Source organism: Macaca thibetana, chromosome 19 (genome assembly GCF_024542745.1).
Source record: "Macaca thibetana thibetana isolate TM-01 chromosome 19, ASM2454274v1, whole genome shotgun sequence".
In the NCBI taxonomy this organism is placed as follows: domain Eukaryota; kingdom Metazoa; phylum Chordata; class Mammalia; order Primates; family Cercopithecidae; genus Macaca; species Macaca thibetana.
In genome coordinates this window covers 37989642-38010223 of record NC_065596.1, presented here as the reverse complement: position 1 = coordinate 38010223, position 20582 = coordinate 37989642, and the positions used below count along the sequence as shown (strand labels likewise).

At 45.8% G+C, this 20582-nt stretch overlaps 2 protein-coding genes across 2 annotated transcripts; both read right to left on the bottom strand.

Annotated features, from left to right (window-relative positions):
• Nucleotides 1–1317: 1317 nt before the first annotated feature.
• Nucleotides 1318–9480, bottom strand: ZNF551 (zinc finger protein 551). Its single transcript, XM_050768580.1, has 3 exons — nt 9148–9480; nt 6014–6137; nt 1318–4923 (listed from the first exon to the last, which is right to left on the bottom strand). Exons 1-3 carry the CDS (start codon nt 9463–9465, stop codon nt 3119–3121), a joined length of 2247 nt encoding a protein of 748 aa, XP_050624537.1. The 5' UTR covers nt 9466–9480; the 3' UTR covers nt 1318–3118.
• Nucleotides 9481–17011: 7531 nt separating this feature from the next.
• Nucleotides 17012–20299, bottom strand: ZSCAN4 (zinc finger and SCAN domain containing 4). The gene is made up of 3 exons (XM_050768681.1): nt 19648–20299; nt 18078–18243; nt 17012–17991 (listed from the first exon to the last, which is right to left on the bottom strand). Exons 1-3 carry the CDS (start codon nt 20041–20043, stop codon nt 17252–17254), a joined length of 1302 nt encoding a protein of 433 aa, XP_050624638.1. The 5' UTR covers nt 20044–20299; the 3' UTR covers nt 17012–17251.
• Between the last annotated feature and the right edge of the window lie 283 nt (nt 20300–20582).

Below are 20582 nucleotides of genomic sequence, written 5' to 3'. Positions count from 1 at the left end.
TGCAGTGAGCTGAGATCATGCCACTGTACTCCAGCCTGGGCGACACAGCAAGACTCTGTCTCAAAATACATAAATAAATAAAAAATAAACGAACGAACAAACAAACTCATCTAAAAAAAGTAGGGAAAACATATGAACAGATATTTTACCAAAGAAGTTACACAGGTGGCAAATAAAAACATTAAAAAATGCTCAATATCATAAAGTTTTAGGGAAATGCAATGAAAACCACAGTGAGATACCACTATTCATATACTGAAAGAGCTAAAACAAAAAAGATTAGCCACATGAAGCACTGGCAGGGATGTAAAGGAACTGGGACTCTCATACACCCTTGGTGAGACTACAATAGGAAACATCCATTTAGATCAAATTTGGCATTTCTTAAAATATTAAACATTCACCTACATTGTAACTAAGACATTACAATTTGAGTTATTAACACAAGGAAAATAAAACACATATCCATATAAAGAACTGAATTCAAGTATTTACAGCAGCTTTATTCGTAATATACAAAAATCTATAAATAATATAAATGCCCCTAAACACATGGATAAACAATGACTTATCCACAGTACAGCATGATACTCAGCAATACAAAGATTCATCATTTTTGAATCTCAATTGTACAGCACGAAGAAAACCAGTAAGAAAAAAAGTGTTTATGGCCGGGCGTGGTGGCTCAAGCCTGTAATCCCAGCACTTTGGGAGGCCGAGACGGGCGGATCATGAGGTCAGGAGATCAAGACCATCCTCGCTAACATGGTGAAACCCCGTCTCTACTAAAAAATACAAAAAACTATCCGGGCGAGGTAGCGGGCGCCTGTAGTCCCAGCTACTCGGGAGGCTGAGGCAGGAGAATGGCGTGAACCCGGGAGGTGGAGCTTGCAGTGAGCTGAGATCCGGCCACTGCACTCCAGCCTGGGCGACAGAGCGAGACTCCGCCTCAAAAAAAAAAAAAAAAAGAAAAAGAAAAAAAGTGTATATATATATATGTGTGTGTGTGTGTGTGTGTGTATATATATCTCAGTAAAAAAATCCATAAAATGCAAAGTAATTTATTGTAAAGGAAATCAGTTGACTCTGAAGAGCTGGGGAAGGGAGAAAGATTATAAAAGGATACAAGGTAAATATACGGGTGATACATAAATTCATTTTTATGGTTATGATGATGGTTTCATGGCTTTACCAAACTGTACACTTTGGATATGTGTACCTTGTTGCATGTCAGTTACACAAATTAGACCTTCATAAAGCTTTAAAAAGTGGCTCAAAATTAAGAGCCTAGATGTTCCATTTTTCTTTTTTTTTTAGATCAGGTTGGCAACCTGATAGGGACTCCACCATCTCTCTCTGTCTCCTCATGCCCTGAGAGAGGCAACCTTGCCTCAGGGGCAGCAAATTGGCAAGCAATGAAGACCGTTGCCACCTGAATTAATAGGAATGTTGGCTGAGTCACAAAAGCCACATCCCTGGACTACAGAATGATCCTCCTCTCTATTCTTGTTCTCCTACCTGCGTAACAATGGCCTTGAGGTGAACAGCCCAGAGAGGATACAAGGAGCCATGAAACCTGTATAGACTATTTTTTTTTTTTTTGGAGATGGAGTCTCACTCTGTCGCCTGGGCTGGAGTGCAGTGGCGCAATCTCAGCTCACTGCAACTTCCGCCTTCTGGGTTCAAGCGATTCTCCTGCCTCAGTCTCCTGAGTGGCTGGGACTACGGGCGCATGCTGCCACGCCTGGCTAATTTTTTGTATTTTAGTAGAGATGGGGTTTCACCATGTTGCCCAGGATGGTCTCGAACTCCTGAGCTCAGGCAATCTGCCCACCTTGGCCTCCCAAAGTGTTGGGATTATAGGCGTGAGCCACTGTGCCTGGCCAGACTGTTTTCTGATAATGATCTCAGTGACAGTAAATAGAAAATCCTGAGAATTTCTGTATGCACTGATCCCACACAACCATATTCACTGGAAAATTTGTAGATGGACTTTTAGAAGAGGCATTCCATCTAATTTACTGCAGTCTTCTCCACTCCCTATTTACCTGGAGTTTCTGTCCCAATTCCAGTTGCTCCTGTAATTTCACCTCTACGCCTATAGTCTGACAACAAATGGCACAAGTCTACACTGACTTATACGTCACTGCACATGGCTCCTTTGCAGGACCTGGGAAATAGATTCCCCTCAACAGTGCTAGGGAATTATGTGGATCTCTTGTGGACAACTGAACAAAATTCATGTTCACAGAAGCACTGGGGATTGTCACAACTGCCTCTTTTTCATGCTGACCTCTGACCTGACAAAAATGGCACCAGGCCACAATACAGGAACACAAAGCCTGGCAGTTTTTAGTTTGAGGCCTTGGGCAGCAGGCCAATTAAACCAATACAGGACAAAAGAGCTGTCTTCTGCCATCACACTGTCCCTTCTGAGCACACAAAAAGTTTGAGATCTCCACAAAATCTATTCACCCCTTCATGCTGACATCACTGTTCTGCTTACAAGTCATTCTACGCAATGAATAGAACCCCCAAGATTAAAGGCGCATAAATTTTTTTAAAGCCTTTACAAAAAGATTATAAATCGGAGCAATGTGCACCAGTTTCCAGGCTGGTGAATCAGAATCCGGAAAAATTCATTACAAGCATCATGTGAGACCAACGACATTCCTAAAAAAGGTAATCCTTCTTAGAAAGCTTGACAGCACAATTCAGATTCTCTGGACCACAACTGGGTCAAGTCTATAAAGTCAGAGAAAAGACATGAGGACTCCTTACATGCTTGGGCTATTAATAATTTCCCCAAGCAAATAAGAGAGTACAGACGTTTGCTTCTTTGAGCACTGTGGGGAGGTGACTCACGTACATGGTGTGCACCTGCCAGGTGGTAGGGGTGAAACGGCTTCAGCCTCTGGAACTGGCAGTAACATAAATCAGGCTATAGGCCTGGGCAGATCAGAAATTACAATGAACCTCCTCAGAGCTTCCCACATACCTGAAACTTATGAAGAATACCCTACTGTGGATGCTCAAAGTTTAAATTTAGGAAGGTGGCTACCACAGTCTCCTCCAGTGCTGTTATACTGAATAAAGAAATAGCGCATTCCCTTCACATTTAAGGCCTTTCTTCAGTGTGAACTCTCCGATGTCGAATGAGGTTAGATTTGCGGCTAAAGGATTTCCCACATTCACTGCATTCATAAGGCCTTTCTCCAGTGTGAACTCTTTGGTGCTGAATAAGGTCAGATTTGTGGGTAAAGGGTTTCCCACATTCCCTGCACTCATAAGGTCTTTCTCCAGTGTGACCTCTCTGGTGTTGAATGAGGCTAGAGCTCTGGCTAAAGGATTTCCCACATTCACTACATTCATAAGGTCTTTCTCCAGTGTGAACTCTCTGGTGTTGAATGAGGCTAGCGCTTTGGCTAAAAGCCTTTCCACATTCACTACATTCATAAGGCCTTTCTCCAGTATGAAGTCTCCGGTGCTGAATAAGGCCAGAGCGCTGTCTAAAAGATTTGCCACATTCATTGCACTCATAAGGTCTTGTGCCAGTATGAATTCTCCGGTGTTGAATGAGGTCAGATTTGCGGGTAAAGGATTTTCCACATTCACTGCATTCATAAGGCCTTTCTCCAGTGTGAACTCTTTGGTGTTGAATCAGGATAAATTTGCGGCTAAAAGACTTCTCACATTCACTGCACTCATAAGGCCTATCACCAGTGTGAATGCTGCGGTGTCGAATCAGGTTAGAGAATTGTCTAAAGGATTTCCCACATTCACTGCATTCATAAGGTCTTTCTCCACTGTGAATTCTCTGGTGTTGAATGAGTTCCGATTTGCAGCTGAAAGATTTCCCACAATCACTGCACTGATAAGGCATTTCTCCAGTGTGAACTCTTCTATGTCGAATGAGATTGAAGATTTGTCTAAAGGATTTCCCACATTCACAGCACTGATAAGGCCTTTCTCCAGAGTGAACTCTCTGGTGTCGAAAAAGGCTAGAGCTTTGTCTAAAGGATTTCCTGCACTCACCACATTCATAAGGCCTTTCTCCAGTGTGAACTCTCTGATGTTCAATGAGGTTAGATTTGTAGCTAAAGGTTTTCCTACATTCACCACACTCATAACGCACTCCTCCAGTGTGACGTCTCTGGTGGTGAATGAATTCAGATTTATGGATAAAGGCTTTCTCACGATCACTGCATTCATAAGGCCTTTCTCCAGTGTGAATTATCTTGTGTAAGATTAGGTGGCACTTTTTGCTAAAGGATTCCTCACTTTCACTACACTCAAATGTCTTTTGTCCAGTGTGAATTTGCTGGTGCTGAACAAGTGTGTTCTTGCAGGTGAAGGCTTTCTCACATTTGCTACACTCATAAAGCCCTTCTTCAGAGCAGACACTCTGATGCTGAACAAGTGTGTGTTTGTGGCTTGAGGCTTTTCTGTATTCGCCCCACTTGTAATAACTTTTTGCATTGAAAAATGCCTGTATGTGCTTGCTGCTGCTACTGTGTGGCTCCTCACCACTGGGAGTGGCTTGGTGTTGGAGTAGGTCCATGGAGGCTGGGAAGTCCTTCCCACAGGTGAAATAATTCAACACATGGAATCTGCAGCCTGTCACAAATGTAGCCTCATCCACATTCCCTTTCCAGGGCTCTTCTTCATTGTAATGCTTTTGATGCTGGTGAAGGTCAGCACTGAAGCGGAAGCCACTCACGCTTGTGCCACCCAAGTACGACTTTTGCACCGGGGATGTGGTTTGGTGCTCAGCCTCAGGCAAAATGTCTTTCAAGACTGGGACACACATCTTAATCTCACTGAGAGATTTCTGGGTGGGTGTATCGCCCTTAGAAGTCCTGACCTGTGTAGATACACTCTGCTCAGAAGCTATCACCTCATTCTCCGTTCCATGGCAATAACCTGAAAGCAGAGAAATGCTGATGAAATGCATGCTGACTTTCATGGAAGGTGAAAGATGTATCACAAAAATGTGTGAGACACAAGAACTGAGTGCATGGAACTGTTCTGGGAACAACGGAACTGGGGAGGAAAAGGCTGCTTTGAAGTACTGGGCTTTTGCAGATTATAGAGATGTCCTCTCATCACGCAAAGGACACAAGGATGAGGTACAGCACAGGAGGAGGAGGGTCTCCAACTCACTCTCTGCCAAAGTCCTCAGCAGGACTTTGTCTGCTAGTGATGTATGTGCTATGCAGAACACTGCTGTTGTCCAGTCCTAGGAAAATCCAATTGAAACTGGGTAGCTGGTGATCAAGGAGGACTATTTGAGGCTGTGTGCATACCTCACAACACAGTGAGTCAAGACTGAAGAACACTGAAAAGAAGTGAGCTGTGGAGAGGACAAGTGACACATTGAGACCAAGAGGGTGGAGGCAGCCAAACGCTGGAAGTGGCAGACGAAACGACAATTCGGCACAGTATTGTATAAGGAAGCAGAAGTAGAAACGAGGCATGGCCAGTGGCACTTGCACCAAAATGCTGCTGGACACAAAATGCTGCTGATATGATTCTAACACAACCATGATGTCATGCCCTTCCCCAGCTGCCACTCACTGGGGCCAGGCCTCCTCTGAGACCACCTTGCCTTCTTCACTCTGTGAAGCAACTAGGGTTCTCCCTGCAGCCCTCATTGTGCTACCACCTAACACATGAATGATATAAGTCTTAAGGAAAGAGAGGACAAGGGAGTGACCAGCACTCACAAAAAACACTCAAAGGAGAGTCTTGTAAAAAGAGCTCCACAGTTCATATAAGTGGTAATTATGACAATGCCTGCAATTTCTGATACAGGTGGGCATACAGACATGGCAGCTAGAGGAAAAGGGCAGAAACTGGGCCACAAGGTACCATGAATCTGTACACGGTCATCCTGACAGGGGGAAGACAAGAAAAATAAGATCCACTAGGCTGACAGTAAGACTCCTGAGACAGAGGTAACTCTCGGGGTCAAAAAGAAAAGCAGACACTGGGAGGGATGCTAGGACCTTACCCAGGGATGTTACATGTGCAAAGTTCTCCAGCATCACATCGCAGTACAGGAACCTCTGAGACTCATCAAGGAGCTCCCACTCTTCTTGGGAGAAATAAATGGCCACATCCTCAAAGGTCATACCCTGTCACAGCAGGAATAGTTCAATCCACGATCAGACCCAGAGTTCATTATCCTCTTGCCCCCAACATCCATCCCCGGGTTACCCTATTGCCCACCTCAGCAGAGATAACCAGCCACGGTGCCACCGATGCCTACTCTCTCCCCACAGTTTCACTGATACTGAGTCCTCGAATAGCAACAACAGGTGTGTGAACAGATAGATGCTATCTAAGCTCTGGGCTTGGCAGGTAGGCTACACCTCTCACAAACACCAGTTAGAGAGAGAATTGGCCATAGAGAGGGTGTGTGATCTGACGTTTGTCTTGCCAGGCAATACCCGTGAAGTCCCCAAGATTCATCTTCCAAGACACAATACGGGCTCACCCTTTACCCCTATGACTCCAGTTCATGGCCCTCAGTTTATTCTCTCTCTTCTCATGCACATCACTCTTTGAACCACACCTGTCTCACACAGCTGCATTCCCACATCCACAACCTCAAAGGTCACACAGCTTTTCCATGATTGGGACGGTTCATTCTATAATCAGTATCTCTCCTAGGAACCCAAATTCATCCCCGCTGTTCATCCTTCTCTCCATCTTCTCATTTGAAAGAATACAACAGGGCCCAGTGACACCGAGGCCCCCTCTCTCCTCATGGTCCCATTGGTCATTGTGTTCTCCCACAGCAACAATAGGCTGGTGGGCAAATATCTAAGCTCTGAGCCTGCCATGCAAGGAACCACAATCTCTTGTCTTCCAGGATAGTTTCCTTATAAGAGAGGGGGCAAGAGAGGGGGCATCAGTGTCACTGGGCCCTGTTGTATTCTTTCAAATGAGAAGATGGAGAGAAGGATGTGGATCTCACCAAGGATCTCAGATAACCTGTGGATCTCAGATAACCAAGGCCTCTTCTGGGCTGTGACTGCTGTCCCCCCACCAGTCACAGCCTTCCTCTCTACAACTACCACTAATTCAAGGTCCAACCCCAGTAGCTCTCCACCCCCGGCCCAGTGAGTCCCACAGATGGCCAATTATGCTCCTAAGATAATGTGACAGCCTGACTGAAACTTCCCAGATCCCACCAAGAGTTAATATAAAATCTTGGTGAGTCTGCAGAGAGGTGAATATGCACCCGTCCTAGCATCATCCTGTCTGTGTAACTCCTATGCCTCTACATCCGTCTCATGTCTACTCACCCCTGAGCAGCCTTGGCCACATGGTAGATCATAATCTCTCTCCGACCCTCCCCATGAACACTTCTGTCCAACAGCTGTGTCACAACACCTCACACAATCAGGGGCTCAGGCAGGAGACCAGTCTTTGACCTTCCCCTCCCATTCCTGGGCAACTATTATTATCATTGTGAGCCGGCTTCCCCTCTACTAAATGTGATCCACAGCTCCACTCTGGTCCACAGATTGTCCACTACCTTTTGGAAAAGTCTCCATTCTGAATCTCTCCTCACTGTTCCCAACCTACGGTTCCAGCAGCCCATGAACCATTTCTCTGAAAACTCTCATAGTCTCAACAGGTCAAAAATAAAACTTCTGATATCTCAAATGAAAACTACTCCTACTATGGACTTCCCCATCTTAGCGGATGGAGCTTCCACCCTTCGAACTGCCAAAATAAAACCTTTAAGTCATCCCTGACTCCACTCATCCTCAAAATTAAAATTTCAGGCAGCCCTACTTATAAAATGAATCCAGAATCCAAGTGCTTCTTGCATCTTCACAGCCACCATATTGGCCCAGCTACTATCACATTCACCTGGACTATCCCAGTAGTCTCCTCCCAGGTCTTCCCCCTCATCTTTCAGTCGGCTTCCCATGCTGCAGCCACAGGGAGCCTAATAAGACCTGAGCCAGATCACCTCCCTCCTCCACTCCAAACCTCCCACTGTTACTATTAAGTAATGAACAGACAACTCATCTTCTCAGGGAACCCTTCCGAGTCTGACTTCTACCACACTGCTCCCTGTTCTCATGAGAAGAAAATAATAGTAGGTTCCTGAACCATCTTAGCCTCCTCTCCAAACCTTTGCATATACTGGTAACTATGCCTTGGACAACCTACACTTCCTTTCCCCCAGCTGCCAACAGCTTCATATAATCTAACCTGGACTTAGGACTCTGGGCTCTGTATTTGCTCAAAGTCCCAGGGCCCAAGGCTAGACGAGAGGCGGGAGAGCAGTCCAAGAACACCACTAGTTCAGAGACCATAATGGGTGAGGTGAGGACCAGTCGGACCAGACACACACACACACACACACACACACACACACACCCCCCACCCACCCACCACTCATAAATTAGGCTCCATAAGCCATTAGACACACACACACACACACACACACACACACACACACACACACACACCCCACTCATAAATTAGGCTCCATAAGCCATTCTACACTATAGAACTCTATAGAAACATAAAAGCCACGAGAGTCAGGCAACGACATACAGGTTCCACAGGCTCAGGTCGCCCAATGACCCTGGCCCACTTTTGGAGCCAGGTGGCCTGGGCTGGCGGCACTATCTCCGCACCTCAGTCCTCAGTGCTGACTTTACCAGCTGCGCGAGCTTGGACAAGAACTCAGTCTTCCTACGCCTAACTACTATTACCTATCTTCAGCCTGTTCTTCCCCTGAGCAACTTTTGGATAGCTTTAGGAAATCCTAGCCCGGTGTCCCTATCTGTTCACAAATCTCGAAGGCTGCCAGTGTCCTCAGAACGGTCAAATTCCTCAGGTGCAACTCTGCCTCACTCTATGTTCCTGCAGACCCGAGATGTACCCCAGGCTACTGAATCCCCCCCCGGCTTAGTTGCAGCTCCAAGTTCTGCACGCGTCAGTACCCTGCCCGTCACACTGCCGTACACACTGGGTGTCAGAAACGGGACCCACCCACGAGCGCCTTGTCCAGGGCACTGGGGCCTGGGCTGTAGAGCTGTGAGCAGGCATCCCTCACTGGGCCTTAGGGCTTCTGCTGGGGGAGGGCAGGCGAGACCCGGAGGACGCAGCACTCACCTGAGCCGGGTCCCTCAGCGCGACTGCCGCCATTGAGCTCCGTCGACTAGGCGGTGAGCGCCGGCCGACCGGGGCGGGCATTCGAACACAGTGGTTCCTATCCCGAGCCTGGCACAGCTTACCCGAGGTGGCGTCGCAGAACCTCAGGCCCACTTTCGCGCCTTCTCTGTCCCGTCCCTCAGCCGCGACCCAAATTGCAGACACTGGTGGGGCAAACAGACAGGAGAGACGCCAAAATGACCGCCACGAGGAGGACGCCGGAAGTTCCGGCCCGTCGTTCTGCGCATGCACGGAAGTGCCCCTATCCTGGGCTGTCATTGGCTCAACTCCACCGCCGTTTAGCGCTCTGCACTCTGGATAATGTAGTTGCCAAAACGCCACAGAGCTCTTCCGAGTGTGTCCACTGCTTTGACCTCTGCGAACGGGGATTCTGAGGTGCTGTGCCCAGTGCAGGGAAATGGCGACTTCGGCCTCCAGTGGGGAGGAAGGTATTTACCCCTTCTTAATGGGGCTTTTCCCAGATTTCTGCAGAGTGTTTTCTGTAACTGATCACTTAAGTGTTTAGAGACATTATTTCAGACTCCACGAAGATCAGCATGCCCCTAGAGGCAAAAAATATTATTTCAGGGGGTTGGGCGCGGTGACTCACGCCTGTAATCCCAGCACTTTAGAAGGCCCAGGGGGGCGGATCACCTGAAGTCAGGAGTTCGAAACCAGGCTGGCCAACATAGCGAAACCCCATCTCTACTAAAAATAAAAAAATTAGTCGGGCGGGCCGGGCGCGGTGGCTCACACCTGTAATCTCAGCACTTTGGGAGGCCGAGGTGGGCGGATCACGTGGTCAGGAGTTCGAGACCAGCCTGGCCAACATGGTGAAACCCCGCCTCTACTAAAAATACAAAAATTAGCAGGGTGTGGTGGCGAGCGCCTGTAATCCCAGCTACTTGGGAGGCTGAGGCAGGAGAATCGTTTGAACCTGGGAGGCAGCAGTTGCGGTGAGTCGAGATCGCGCCATTGCACTCCAGCCTGGGCCAAAGGGGGAGACCTTGTCTCCAAAAAAAAAAAAAAAAAAAATTTTGGATTTTGGAGCATTTTGGATTTTAGATTTTTGGCTCAGGGATGTTCAACCTGTATTTTTTTATCATTCGTTTCTCTTTCATTTTGTTATTAATGTTTGATATACTAAAGTTTTAATTTTCATTTAGTATAATTGGTCTATTTTTCTTTTGTCACATGTGTATTTGGTGTCAAATCCAAGAAATTATGGCCAAATTCAATGTCATAAAACTTTCACCCTATATTTTCTTTTAAGCGTTTTATGGTTTTGGGTCTTATGTTTAGGTTTTTACTCCATTTTGAGTTCATTTGTGTTTTTGGTGTTAGGTAAGGGTTCACCTTCATTCCTTAGCATGTGAATATTTAGTTTTCCCAGCATAATTTGCTGAAAAGATCATCGTTTCCCCATTGAGTGGTCTTGGTAGCCTTGTTGAAGATCATTTGACCATATACATTACTATCCATTACTATTGCAAATGAAATTGTTTTCTTAATTTCCTTTTCATATTTTTCATTGTTAGTGTATGGAAAGGCATATGAGTTTTACATGTTGACTTTTGCATGTTGACTGTGAATACAGCTACACAGACGAATTTGTTTATCAGTTCTTTTTTTTTTTTTTTTTCCAGATGGAGTCTCACTCTGTTGCCCAGGCTAGAGTGCAATGGCTTAATCTCGGCTCACCACAACTTCTGCCTCCCGGATTCAAGCAGTTCTTCTGCCTCAGCCTCCCAGGTAGCTGGGACTACAGGTGCCAGCCACCATGCCCGACTAATTTCTGTATTTTCAGTAGAGACAGGGTTTCACCATGTTGGCCAGGATGGTCTTGAACTCCTGACCTCGTGATCTGCCCACCTTGGCCTCCCAAAGTGCTGGGATTACAGGCGTGAGCCACTGCGCTTGGCCTGTCTTGCTGTTGCCCAGGCTGGAGGGCAGTGGCACGATCTCAGCTCACTACAACCTCTGCCTCCCAGGTTCAAGTGATTCTCCTGCTTCAGCCTCCCAAGTAGCTGGGATTACAAGCATGCACCACCAGGCCCAGCTAATTTTTGTATTTTTTAATTAATCAAAGTTGCCAGCAAAAAAAAAAATAATTCCTCCCTTAGAAGTTACAACAAACATGTTTTTAAAAATTTTTTGAGCCTGTCACGAAGGCTGTAGTGCAGTGGTCTGATCTCAGCTCACTGCAACCTCTGCCTCCCGGGCTCAAGTGATCCTCTCATCTCAGCCTCCCAAGTAGCTGGGATTACAGGCACATGCTGGTCAGCCTGGTCTTGAACTCCCAACCTCAGAAGATCCACCCACCTCAACCTCCGAAAGTGCTGGGATTACAGACGTGAACCACCGTGCCTGAGTTTTGTCACTCAGGCTGGAGTGCTATGGTGTGATCACCATGTTGGCCAGGATGGTCTCGATCTCTTGACCTTGTGATCCGCCCACCTCAGCCTCCCCAAGTGCTGGGATTACAGGCATGAGCCACTGCACCCAGCCTCTATTTTCTAATAATAAACAATCCTTGCATCCTGGGGATCAACTCAGGATGTACGACATCTTTATTCACTGTTAATTTTACTAGCAAATAGGATCGTTGCATCTATATTCGTGAGTGGGTTTGGTGATTAAATGTCATTTCTCAGGGTTTTTTATATTTAAGCTTTTACAATAAAGTTATACTAGGCTTATAGAGTAAATTGATATTTTCTATTATCTGCAAGATTTGGAATATATTTGATTATTTCTTTGACTGTTTGACAGAACTCACCTCTTCCATATCTTGCAGGGTCTGGAATTTGATTTTGGAGATTATATTACGAAACAGGTGGTTACAATTTATGATAGTTTGCTCAGGGAGGTCTCTCTGAGAGAATAACTTTAGGGACATGAAAGAGACAAAATGCAGACTTTGTGGACATTTTGGATTACATCATTCCAGAGGGTGGAGAGTATCAATGCAGAGTCCCCAAAATAAGAGTATTTTTGGAGGCTCTGCAGTTACCGGGGACAATGCTCCAGGCAGAGGGAAGTCCAAGGGTGGAGAATATCAATGCAGAGTCCCCAAAATAAGAGTATTTTTGGAGGCTCTGCAGTTACCGGGGACAATGCTCCAGGCAGAGGGAAGTCCAAGGGTAGAGAGTGGAAAATGGGAAAGAAGCTGACATTTTCAGAACAGCTTAACTGAAAGTAGTGAGTAAAGGAATAATGCAAGGAAGGTCACAGATGTGGTAAGTCAGGTCTGCTGGTGTAGGGCCATGTCTGACATGAGGTGATCAAATCTTTTGAGAATTCCTGGAGGCGGCCTAACAGGAACAAGAGCTCATATTTCAGCATTGGAGACAGAGCCATCAACAAGACAGACCTTGCTAAATGGGCAGGAGAATGTCAGATGACCCTAAAGGTTCTGATGACAGTAAAGTAGAATGAAATTATAGAGATGGGGTGACTCTATGAGATAGGAGAGTTCCCTTGACCCTTGATCCCTTTGCAGGATGTAACAGGGGTGTGGGTTGCTTACTCGGCACCCCAAGCTCAAACTGCTAGCCAGAGTGGGAGCATGCAGGTGAGTGGGTGCAGGAGCCTGGTGAGTGGTGCAGGAATGAACCCTGTACTGGCCTGGAGCAGCATCCAGGGGTTGCCCGCAACCTCTGGAGCCCCGGAGGGCCTGTGTTAAAAACAATGTTTTGTTGGGGTTGTTTTGAGACAGAGTCTCATGCTGTCACCCAGGCTGGAGTGCAATGGTGTGGTCTCAGCTTACTGCAACCTTCGCCACCCAGGTTCAAGTGATTCTCCTGCCTCGGCCTCTTGAGTAGCTGGGACTACAAGCACATGCCACCACACCTGACTAATTTTTGTATTTTTAGTAGAGACGGGCTTTCACTGTGTTGGCCAGGCTGGTCTCAAACTCCTGACCTCGTGATCCGCCTGCCACCGCCTCCCAAAGTGCTGGGATTACAGGCGTGAGCCACCACACCCGGCCAAAAACACAATATTCTTCTATCAGTTGCCTCCCATGGATGGCTAAGTGATAGCCAGCTCAGTGGAGAGTCAGGGTGACAGCCTTTTACACCCTGCCCTCTTGGTACTTCGGTTCTTGCCTGGTGTCCAGAAAGGCCAACTTGAAGGATAGTGAATGTGGAGATTTTATTAAGCGGTGGAAGTAGCTCTCAGCAGAAGGGGAGCGGGAAAGGGGATGCTGCGGGAAGAAGGTGATCGTTACCTCAAGCCAGGTCATCTCCACCAGACTCCTCTCCGAAGTCCTGCTGTCTGAAGTTAAGCCACACCCATCCCTAGTCTCCAGCTCAGTTGCTTCTTCTCTCGATTTCGAAGGGCTGTCAGGACAGTGGAGGCGGCCTGGGATGAAGTGGATTACACGGATTACAAATGAATAAGAAAATCTTCGGCCGGGCGCGGTGGCTCACGCCTCTAATCCCAGCACTTTGGGAGGCCGAGGTGGGCAGATCATGAGGTCAGAAGGTCGAGACCAGTCTGGCTAACACGGTGAAATCCCGTCTCTACTAAAAATACAAAAAAATTGGCTGGGCGTGGTGGCGGGTGCCTGTAGTCCCAGCTACTCGGGAGGCTGAGGCAGGAGAATGGCGTGAACCCGAAGGCGGAGCTTGCAGTGAGCCGAGATCGCACCACTGCACTCCAGCCTGGGCGACAGAGCGAGGCTCCGTCTCAGAAAGAAAAAAGAAGAGAAAAGAAAAGAAATATAAATACAACTCCTAAGGAGAAACATGGACTCTCTACTGCAGAGGGTAAGCCACTTCCAACTAGAATAAAGGATGGCAATTGTAATGAAAAGCCCAATGATATTTTTGCTTCCTCTGGTAGGGAAGCCCTGTCTTTCCCAGGGTAAGAGAGGAAATTCCAAATACACAAAACTCCGGGAATGAGTTCCAAAGCCCCAAGGCAGTTGAGCTCAAAGAAAGCTCCGCCAGGGAGTCCAGGAGCCTGCGCAGTGCTGGCGGACACTAGATCCCAGAAGGTAACGTGTGGCTGGATACCGACGACTACAACTCCCACAGGCCACTAGAACGCCTGGCTCCGGACGGACGTTTCAGGAGACCGCGGTCCTGGGTCACCGCGTTCCACTCGGACCTGTCGCCTCAGTTTCCAGCCCAGCTTTCCTCCTCTGCCCGTCGGGGGGGACTCACATTCACCGCCTTCTGTCTCCACAATGCGGCTCATCAGGCGGTCCCATATGCCCCTGCGCAGAACTCACCACCTACTTCAGCTCCCAGAGAGCAATGCGCGCCGCGTAATGCATTTGTGCCGCCAACATGTCCCAGAAGCCTTTGTGCCAACATTTTCATCCGGGGACTTTAAGCCAAGAGTCAGCAGCGGGAGGCCTTGGGTATCAGTGAAAGCTGGCTGTAATCGCTGACAGGGTAGGGATATGATAACTGATGTGAGGCATTGGGTGGAGGCCAGGGGTTATTGTTTTATTTGTGATTGCAGGACCCGTAAAACACCCAGTAAAATCAGACTGGCAGCTGGTGTGTCAGAGAGAACCGTCAGATACACATTAAGCCTGCAGAATACAAACATATTTTCTACACAGGGGGTGAGGAGGGAAAGAACTTTGTTTACCTCCCTTGTCCTATCGGCTGACTCCAATAAATTGTACTCAGCGTTTGGATATTAAAATCAAAGCATTCAATGGCTCACTCCTTTAGGCCCAGCTGCTCAGGAAGCCGAGGCTGGGAGGTTGGCGGGAGTATTGCTTGAGCCTAGGAGTTGGAGACCAGCCTGGGCAACATAGCAAAAGCCTCTCTCTACAAAAAATACAAAAATTAGTAGTGACTCACCTATAACTCCAGCTATTCGGGAAACTGAGATAGTAGGATCCCTTGAGGCCAGGAGGCCGGGGGTGCAGTGAGCTCTGATGGCACCACTGCACTCCAGCTTCGGCAACAGAGCCAGACCCCGTCTGAAAAGAAAACCAAAGCAGTAGCCATATCTAGTGGTGGAGAAGACATGGACATTAAGTTTTTACCTTGCTGATGGTGCTGTAATAGATTGAAAAACCACGTTGACAAAGTTTTCCCCTGCTTCATGCAGATCTTTGCAAACAAAACTTTTCCTTCCTGTGGACCAATAAGCAGGTTCAAGTATTTTGCTCACAATAGCAAAATACCCGGAGACGGTCCAGGAAAGAGGATGGATGCACAGGCTTCTCTGCACAGTGCAGCGTTATCCGCAGCAGCCCGACAGTTCTCCGTTCTTAAGGCGGTGGAATCAGAGAAGCATCATAATTTACGCTGCAGAATTCCCCCCTTCCATCCTTTAGGCCGTTTCTACAGGGCACCTTCTAGTTTGTCAGTTGGATTGAACCCCAGTTACCTAGTGGAAACCAACTCACACATGTATCCCCCAAAATCGACTAGCATATGCATTGCTATTTCAGCTTTGCCTGGAATTCTTTTTCTCCAAACTAACCTTTCAAACTGGTTCTAGAAATAAGCTTCCCTTCCTCACATCTCCATCATCTTGGAAGAAATTAACGGGGAAAAAGGACTTTTCTGGTAACTATCTGCCAATAAAATAGCAATCTGCAACTTTCAATCACCAGTCATATTCAGGTCAAGTTTAGTTATTAATTTCTCATAAATTGTAAACATTATAATATCATTTACATATGCAAGTTTGCTTTCATAATCTAAGACCTGCTTCCAGATTTCCACCTCTGTTCCACCCATTTTGAGGTCCATGTGGCTGCACCAGCGGTAAAGGGTGTGGTGTAAGGACAGGAGAGAAGTCAGGAAAAGCCTCACTGGAGCATGGTGAGCTGGTGTTTGTGTCCTCAGTGTGGAACTCATTGCCTTTTCATGTGGGCACATTGCTGGATTTTAAAGAATAATGCCAGGCCCTGTGGCTCACACCTATAATCCCAGCACTTTAGGAGGCCATGGTGGGAGGATAGTTTGAGACCAGTCTGGGCAACATAGTGAGATCCTGTCTTTACAAAAAAAAAATTTTTTTTTTTTAATTAGCCAGGTGTGGTGGTGTGCTCCTGTGGTCCCAGCTAATTGGGAGGCTGAGCAGGGAGGATCTTGTGAGCCTAGGAGTTTGCGGCCGCAGTGACCTAAGATGGTGCCACTGCACTCTGGCCTAGGTGAAAGAACAAGACCTTGGCCAGACACAGTGGCCCACGCCTGTAATCCCAGCACTTTAGGAGGCGAAGGCAGGTGGATCACCTGAGGTCGGGAGTTCGAGACCAGCCTAACCAACATGGAGAAACCCTGTTTCTACCAAAAATACAAAATTAGCCAGGTGTGGTGGCGCATGCCTGTAATCCCAGCTACTCGGGAGGCTGAGGCAGGAGAATTGCTAGAACCTGGGAGGCGGAGGTTGTGGTGAGCCAAGATCGTGCTATTGCACTCCAGCTTGGGCAACAAGAGTGAAACTCCGTCCAAAAAAGAAAAAAAAAAAAAAAAGAAAAGAAAGAGCAAGACCCCAACTCTTTATTTGTATTTTTATTTTTTGAGACTGAGTTTCGCTTTTCTCACTTAGGCTGGAGTGCAATGGTGCGATCTCAGCTCACTGCAACCTCCGTCTCCCAGGTTCAAACGATTCTCCTGCCTCAGCCTCCCAAGTAGTTGGGATTACAAGTGCCCCATGCACCATCACGCCCTGCTGATTTTTGTATTTTTAGTAGAGAAAGGGTTTCACCATGTTGGCCAGGCTGGTCTCGAACTCCTGACCTCAGGTGATCTGCTGGCCTTGGCCTCCCAAAGTGCTCAGATTACAGGCATGAGCCACCGTGGCTGGCCCCATCTCTTTTTTTAAAAAAAGGATATCAACATTATGGATTAATTCATTTATTCAACAGAAATTTATTGGTTCTTAGAAACATTCCACTTTCCCAACTGCTTGGAATACTTTAGTGAACAAAACTAACAAATTCCATGCTCTCCTTAGCCTCACATTTTAATGAAGCAAGACAATAAATTGAAAGCATAATCAGGAAATTACATCCTAAGTAGATAAATACTATGAAAATATACATACTTGCATACATATTTATATACATTATCAGACCAGCAACTTAGGAAGCTTCTGGTGTGGAGGGAACAGTTGGCAGAGTAATTTTCTTATGAGTCCTCATATGGCGGTGGTATGTGGATGACTGGCGGTAGCTTCTCTTACAATAGGGACATGTATAAGGCTTTTCTCCTGTGTGGATTCTCTCATGAGACCGCAGGTTGGTTTTGTGGCTGAAGGACTTTTCACACATGCTGCATGTAAAAGGTTTCTCTCCTGTGTGAATTATCTGATGCACACGTAGGTCTGATATCTGGAAGAAGCCTTTTTGACACTTGGGACAAACAAATGGCCTCTCATTCCTGTGTCTTCTCTGGTGAGCTAATAAGTGACAGAGATACTTAAAGACCTTGGGGCATTCTTCACATCTGTATGATTTTCGGACTCCATGGGATCCTTTCTGATGTACCTCACATGTGGAGTTCCCCTTATTGCTCTGGTGGGTAGGGGCAGACTCAGGGGATGACTGCTCTGGCTGAGAGATAAACCCTGCTCCCATCTCCATAGGGACACCTTGAAAAATAATTCCGTTCGTGGACCCTTCCTGGGATCTAGCAGTGTCTAGCTCTGTTCTTCTTGAATTGTATGGGTTGTCAGAAGAAACACCTCCCTCTTTAGGCCTAGGGCCATTCTCTTCCTGGATGATGATTAGAGAAACTATTGGATTGTCTTGATTAGTATTACTTTCATTTACTTGAGTAGTTTTCAAAGAACTGTTGCAGCCATCTTGTTCATCTTCACGTCCTGTGAAAATAGACACTCACTGAAGTTGTACTCAAGAAGGGGTCCACATAGAACACCCCTCAGTTGTGCAGATTCACCTGACTTACCTTGTCCTGTTTCTGAGGAAGTGTCTTGGGAAGTCTGGAAGGGTGTCCCCATGTTTGCTTCTCTTGGGGTTTTGGCAGACACTTGTTTTGTGAGATGAACAATGACATCTTTTAAGGGCATATTGTCAGAAAAGAGAGCTTCCTGTCCCTGCATGTGGACATGGACCTGTAAAGAAAGCCAGATCACTGTAGTATCTGAATCTGTTGTGTAGCAGAAGACTTTTTGGAAAAGTGGCCCTTGACAGGCTCTCACAAACTCCCTCAAGTATTGGCTACCACATGTTTTGTCCACCATCTCTGGTGGTGTTATTCTTGTTACTATAAGCTCTTATGTTTAATAAAGTCACATGGACATTGAATTTACAAGTACTGAATCATTTCCCCTAGGAAGAATTCAGGGTTAGTTCCTGTGAGCTTCTGGCCACATTATTTTTGTCAATTGATCAATACATAAGTTTGTTTTATGTGTGTATATGTTCAAAGACACCTCATTTAATATATTTATTGATTAAGTCTGAACTCAGAGCATCCAACACACATATTATCTCTGTAATACATAGCAACTTCCTTGCATTTAGGAAGACTAGACAGTGTTTCAGCATTTTACTTCAGTGTCACTTTAAACAACAAAGTTATCAATAAAAAGCATAAAAGTGTGAAAATGTGCCACTAAATAGACTGTGAAAAGGACACTTATTTACACCATAGGAACCAAAATAGGAAGCAAGGTTGTGGCCTTGTTCAACCTCACCTGGAAACATGCACCTAAGGTGACTCAAATATTTTACCACTCTGCACATATCTGAAAATGATGGATAAGATGCCTCAGGTATTTATTTTAAGCTTACAAATAAATTTTAGCAATTTTGCAAATATGGGCTCTGAGAATAAGGATCTATTGTAATAGTTCTTTAGAATGTCTTTCTTGATTAGGGTTCCCTGACAGAAGAACCAGCTCTTGTCAAGACATTTCTTCCTCAACCTTGAGGTCTTCATTTAAATGTCAATTTCAGGCCGGTCTCACACCTGCAATCCTAGCACTTTGGGAGGCTGAGGCAGGCGGATCACTTGAGGCCAGGAGTTTGAGACCAGCCCAGCCAACATGGTGAAACCCTGTCTCTATAAAAAATACAAAAACTAGCCGGGCTTGGTGGAGCATGCCTGTAATCTCAGCTACTTTGGAAGCTGAGGCACAAGAATGACTTGTGCCTGGGAGGCATAGGTTGCAGTGAGCCGAGATCATGCCACTGCACTCCAGCCTGGGCAACAGAAAAAAAAAAAAAAAAGTCAATTTCTCTGCCATTATACAGACTAAAATTAACTTAATCAAAAATCAATATGTTTGGCTCTTATATGTCCTACAGAATAAAAAGATATATACCTTTTTGCTTTTTTTCTTGAGAACTTAGGACATTGAAGATTATCCTTTGTGAGAATGGTGGGAGAGTGTGAGCTGACTAATAACTGGACCTCCAATAGCTTCTCTAACTTCCAGACAACTCTAACTGACCGTGATTTATTTCTTACTTTCCTTTGTCCCTCATCCCAGAAGTCAGAATGCTGTACTCACTAAGGCAGGTGGATTTATGATGTCATCAGTCAGGTCTTCCATGAATCTCTCCAGGTTTTTGCCACTTGATTTCCATTTCTCTTTCACAGTGGCTTTGTCATTGCAGTGGCCACCAATCATAAACTGCTCCAGGACTAACAGAGAAATAATTTCATCCTTGCTGTGCTTTTCTGGTTGCAGCCATGAGTGAAAGATCCTATAAAGTCTTTGCAATTCCTGCCTTGCATATGAATTATTGCTGTCTTGAAATGAATTGAGCATCATTCTTGAGAACTCAGAAATCCCTTCTTCTGTCTGAACAGCAGGTCCTTGACTTCGTCGAAACTCTGAATTTTCTGATCCAAGATTATTCTCGGATGGTTCATGCTGAAATATGGTTCTTAGATCTAAAGCCATTCTTAGCAATAAATCTCAGAGAGACTTAACTTTGATGATTCAGTCCCTTGAGTCTCTAGGGATTTCTTTCAACAGTTGGTAGATTCTTTAAAACTGCAAGCTAGAAATAGAAAAGAGATAAGTAATTAATTGCACCACTGGCATAATTAAAGACAAATCAACCAAAAAGTTAGGCCTAGATGGTTCTATGGATGAATTCAAAGAAATGATTATAACTTAACATAAACTCTCCCAGAGCATATAAGAGGAAGCACTACCCACTTTAGTTACTGAGGTCAGCACTTCCTGATATCAAAATTTTACAAATACATTAAAATAATCCAAAACAAAATGTTTGAAAATCAAATCTACTCACATACACATTGCAAGTGGTGTTCATTTCTAAAATGCAGTAAGTTTGGGTTAAAATTCAAAAATCAATGCAATTTACTTCGTTAACAGGATATGGCTACAAGAATGTAATAAAATCATCTCAATGAATGCATTTAAAATGTTTAAATGCCAGTGTTTATTACTGAAAAAGGCACTTAATAGACTAG

What these genes read in the sequence shown, in the direction of transcription:
- ZNF551 (XM_050768580.1), bottom strand. Translation starts at nt 9,465, where the DNA reads ATGACAGCCCAGGATAGGGGCACTTCCGTGCATGCGCAGAACGACGGG. An exon ending in CGCTGAGGGACCCGGCTCAG is followed by an intron (nt 6,138 to 9,147) that starts GTGAGTGCTGCG and finishes CTGCTGTGACAG; the next exon opens with GGTATGACCTTTGAGGATGT. An exon ending in TGCACATGTAACATCCCTGG is followed by an intron (nt 4,924 to 6,013) that starts GTAAGGTCCTAG and finishes CTCTGCTTTCAG; the next exon opens with GTTATTGCCATGGAACGGAG.
- ZSCAN4 (XM_050768681.1), bottom strand. Translation starts at nt 20,043, where the DNA reads ATGGCTTTAGATCTAAGAACCATATTTCAGCATGAACCATCCGAGAAT. An exon ending in TCATAAATCCACCTGCCTTA is followed by an intron (nt 18,244 to 19,647) that starts GTGAGTACAGCA and finishes CTTTCTTTACAG; the next exon opens with GTCCATGTCCACATGCAGGG. An exon ending in TTCCTCAGAAACAGGACAAG is followed by an intron (nt 17,992 to 18,077) that starts GTAAGTCAGGTG and finishes CTATTTTCACAG; the next exon opens with GACGTGAAGATGAACAAGAT.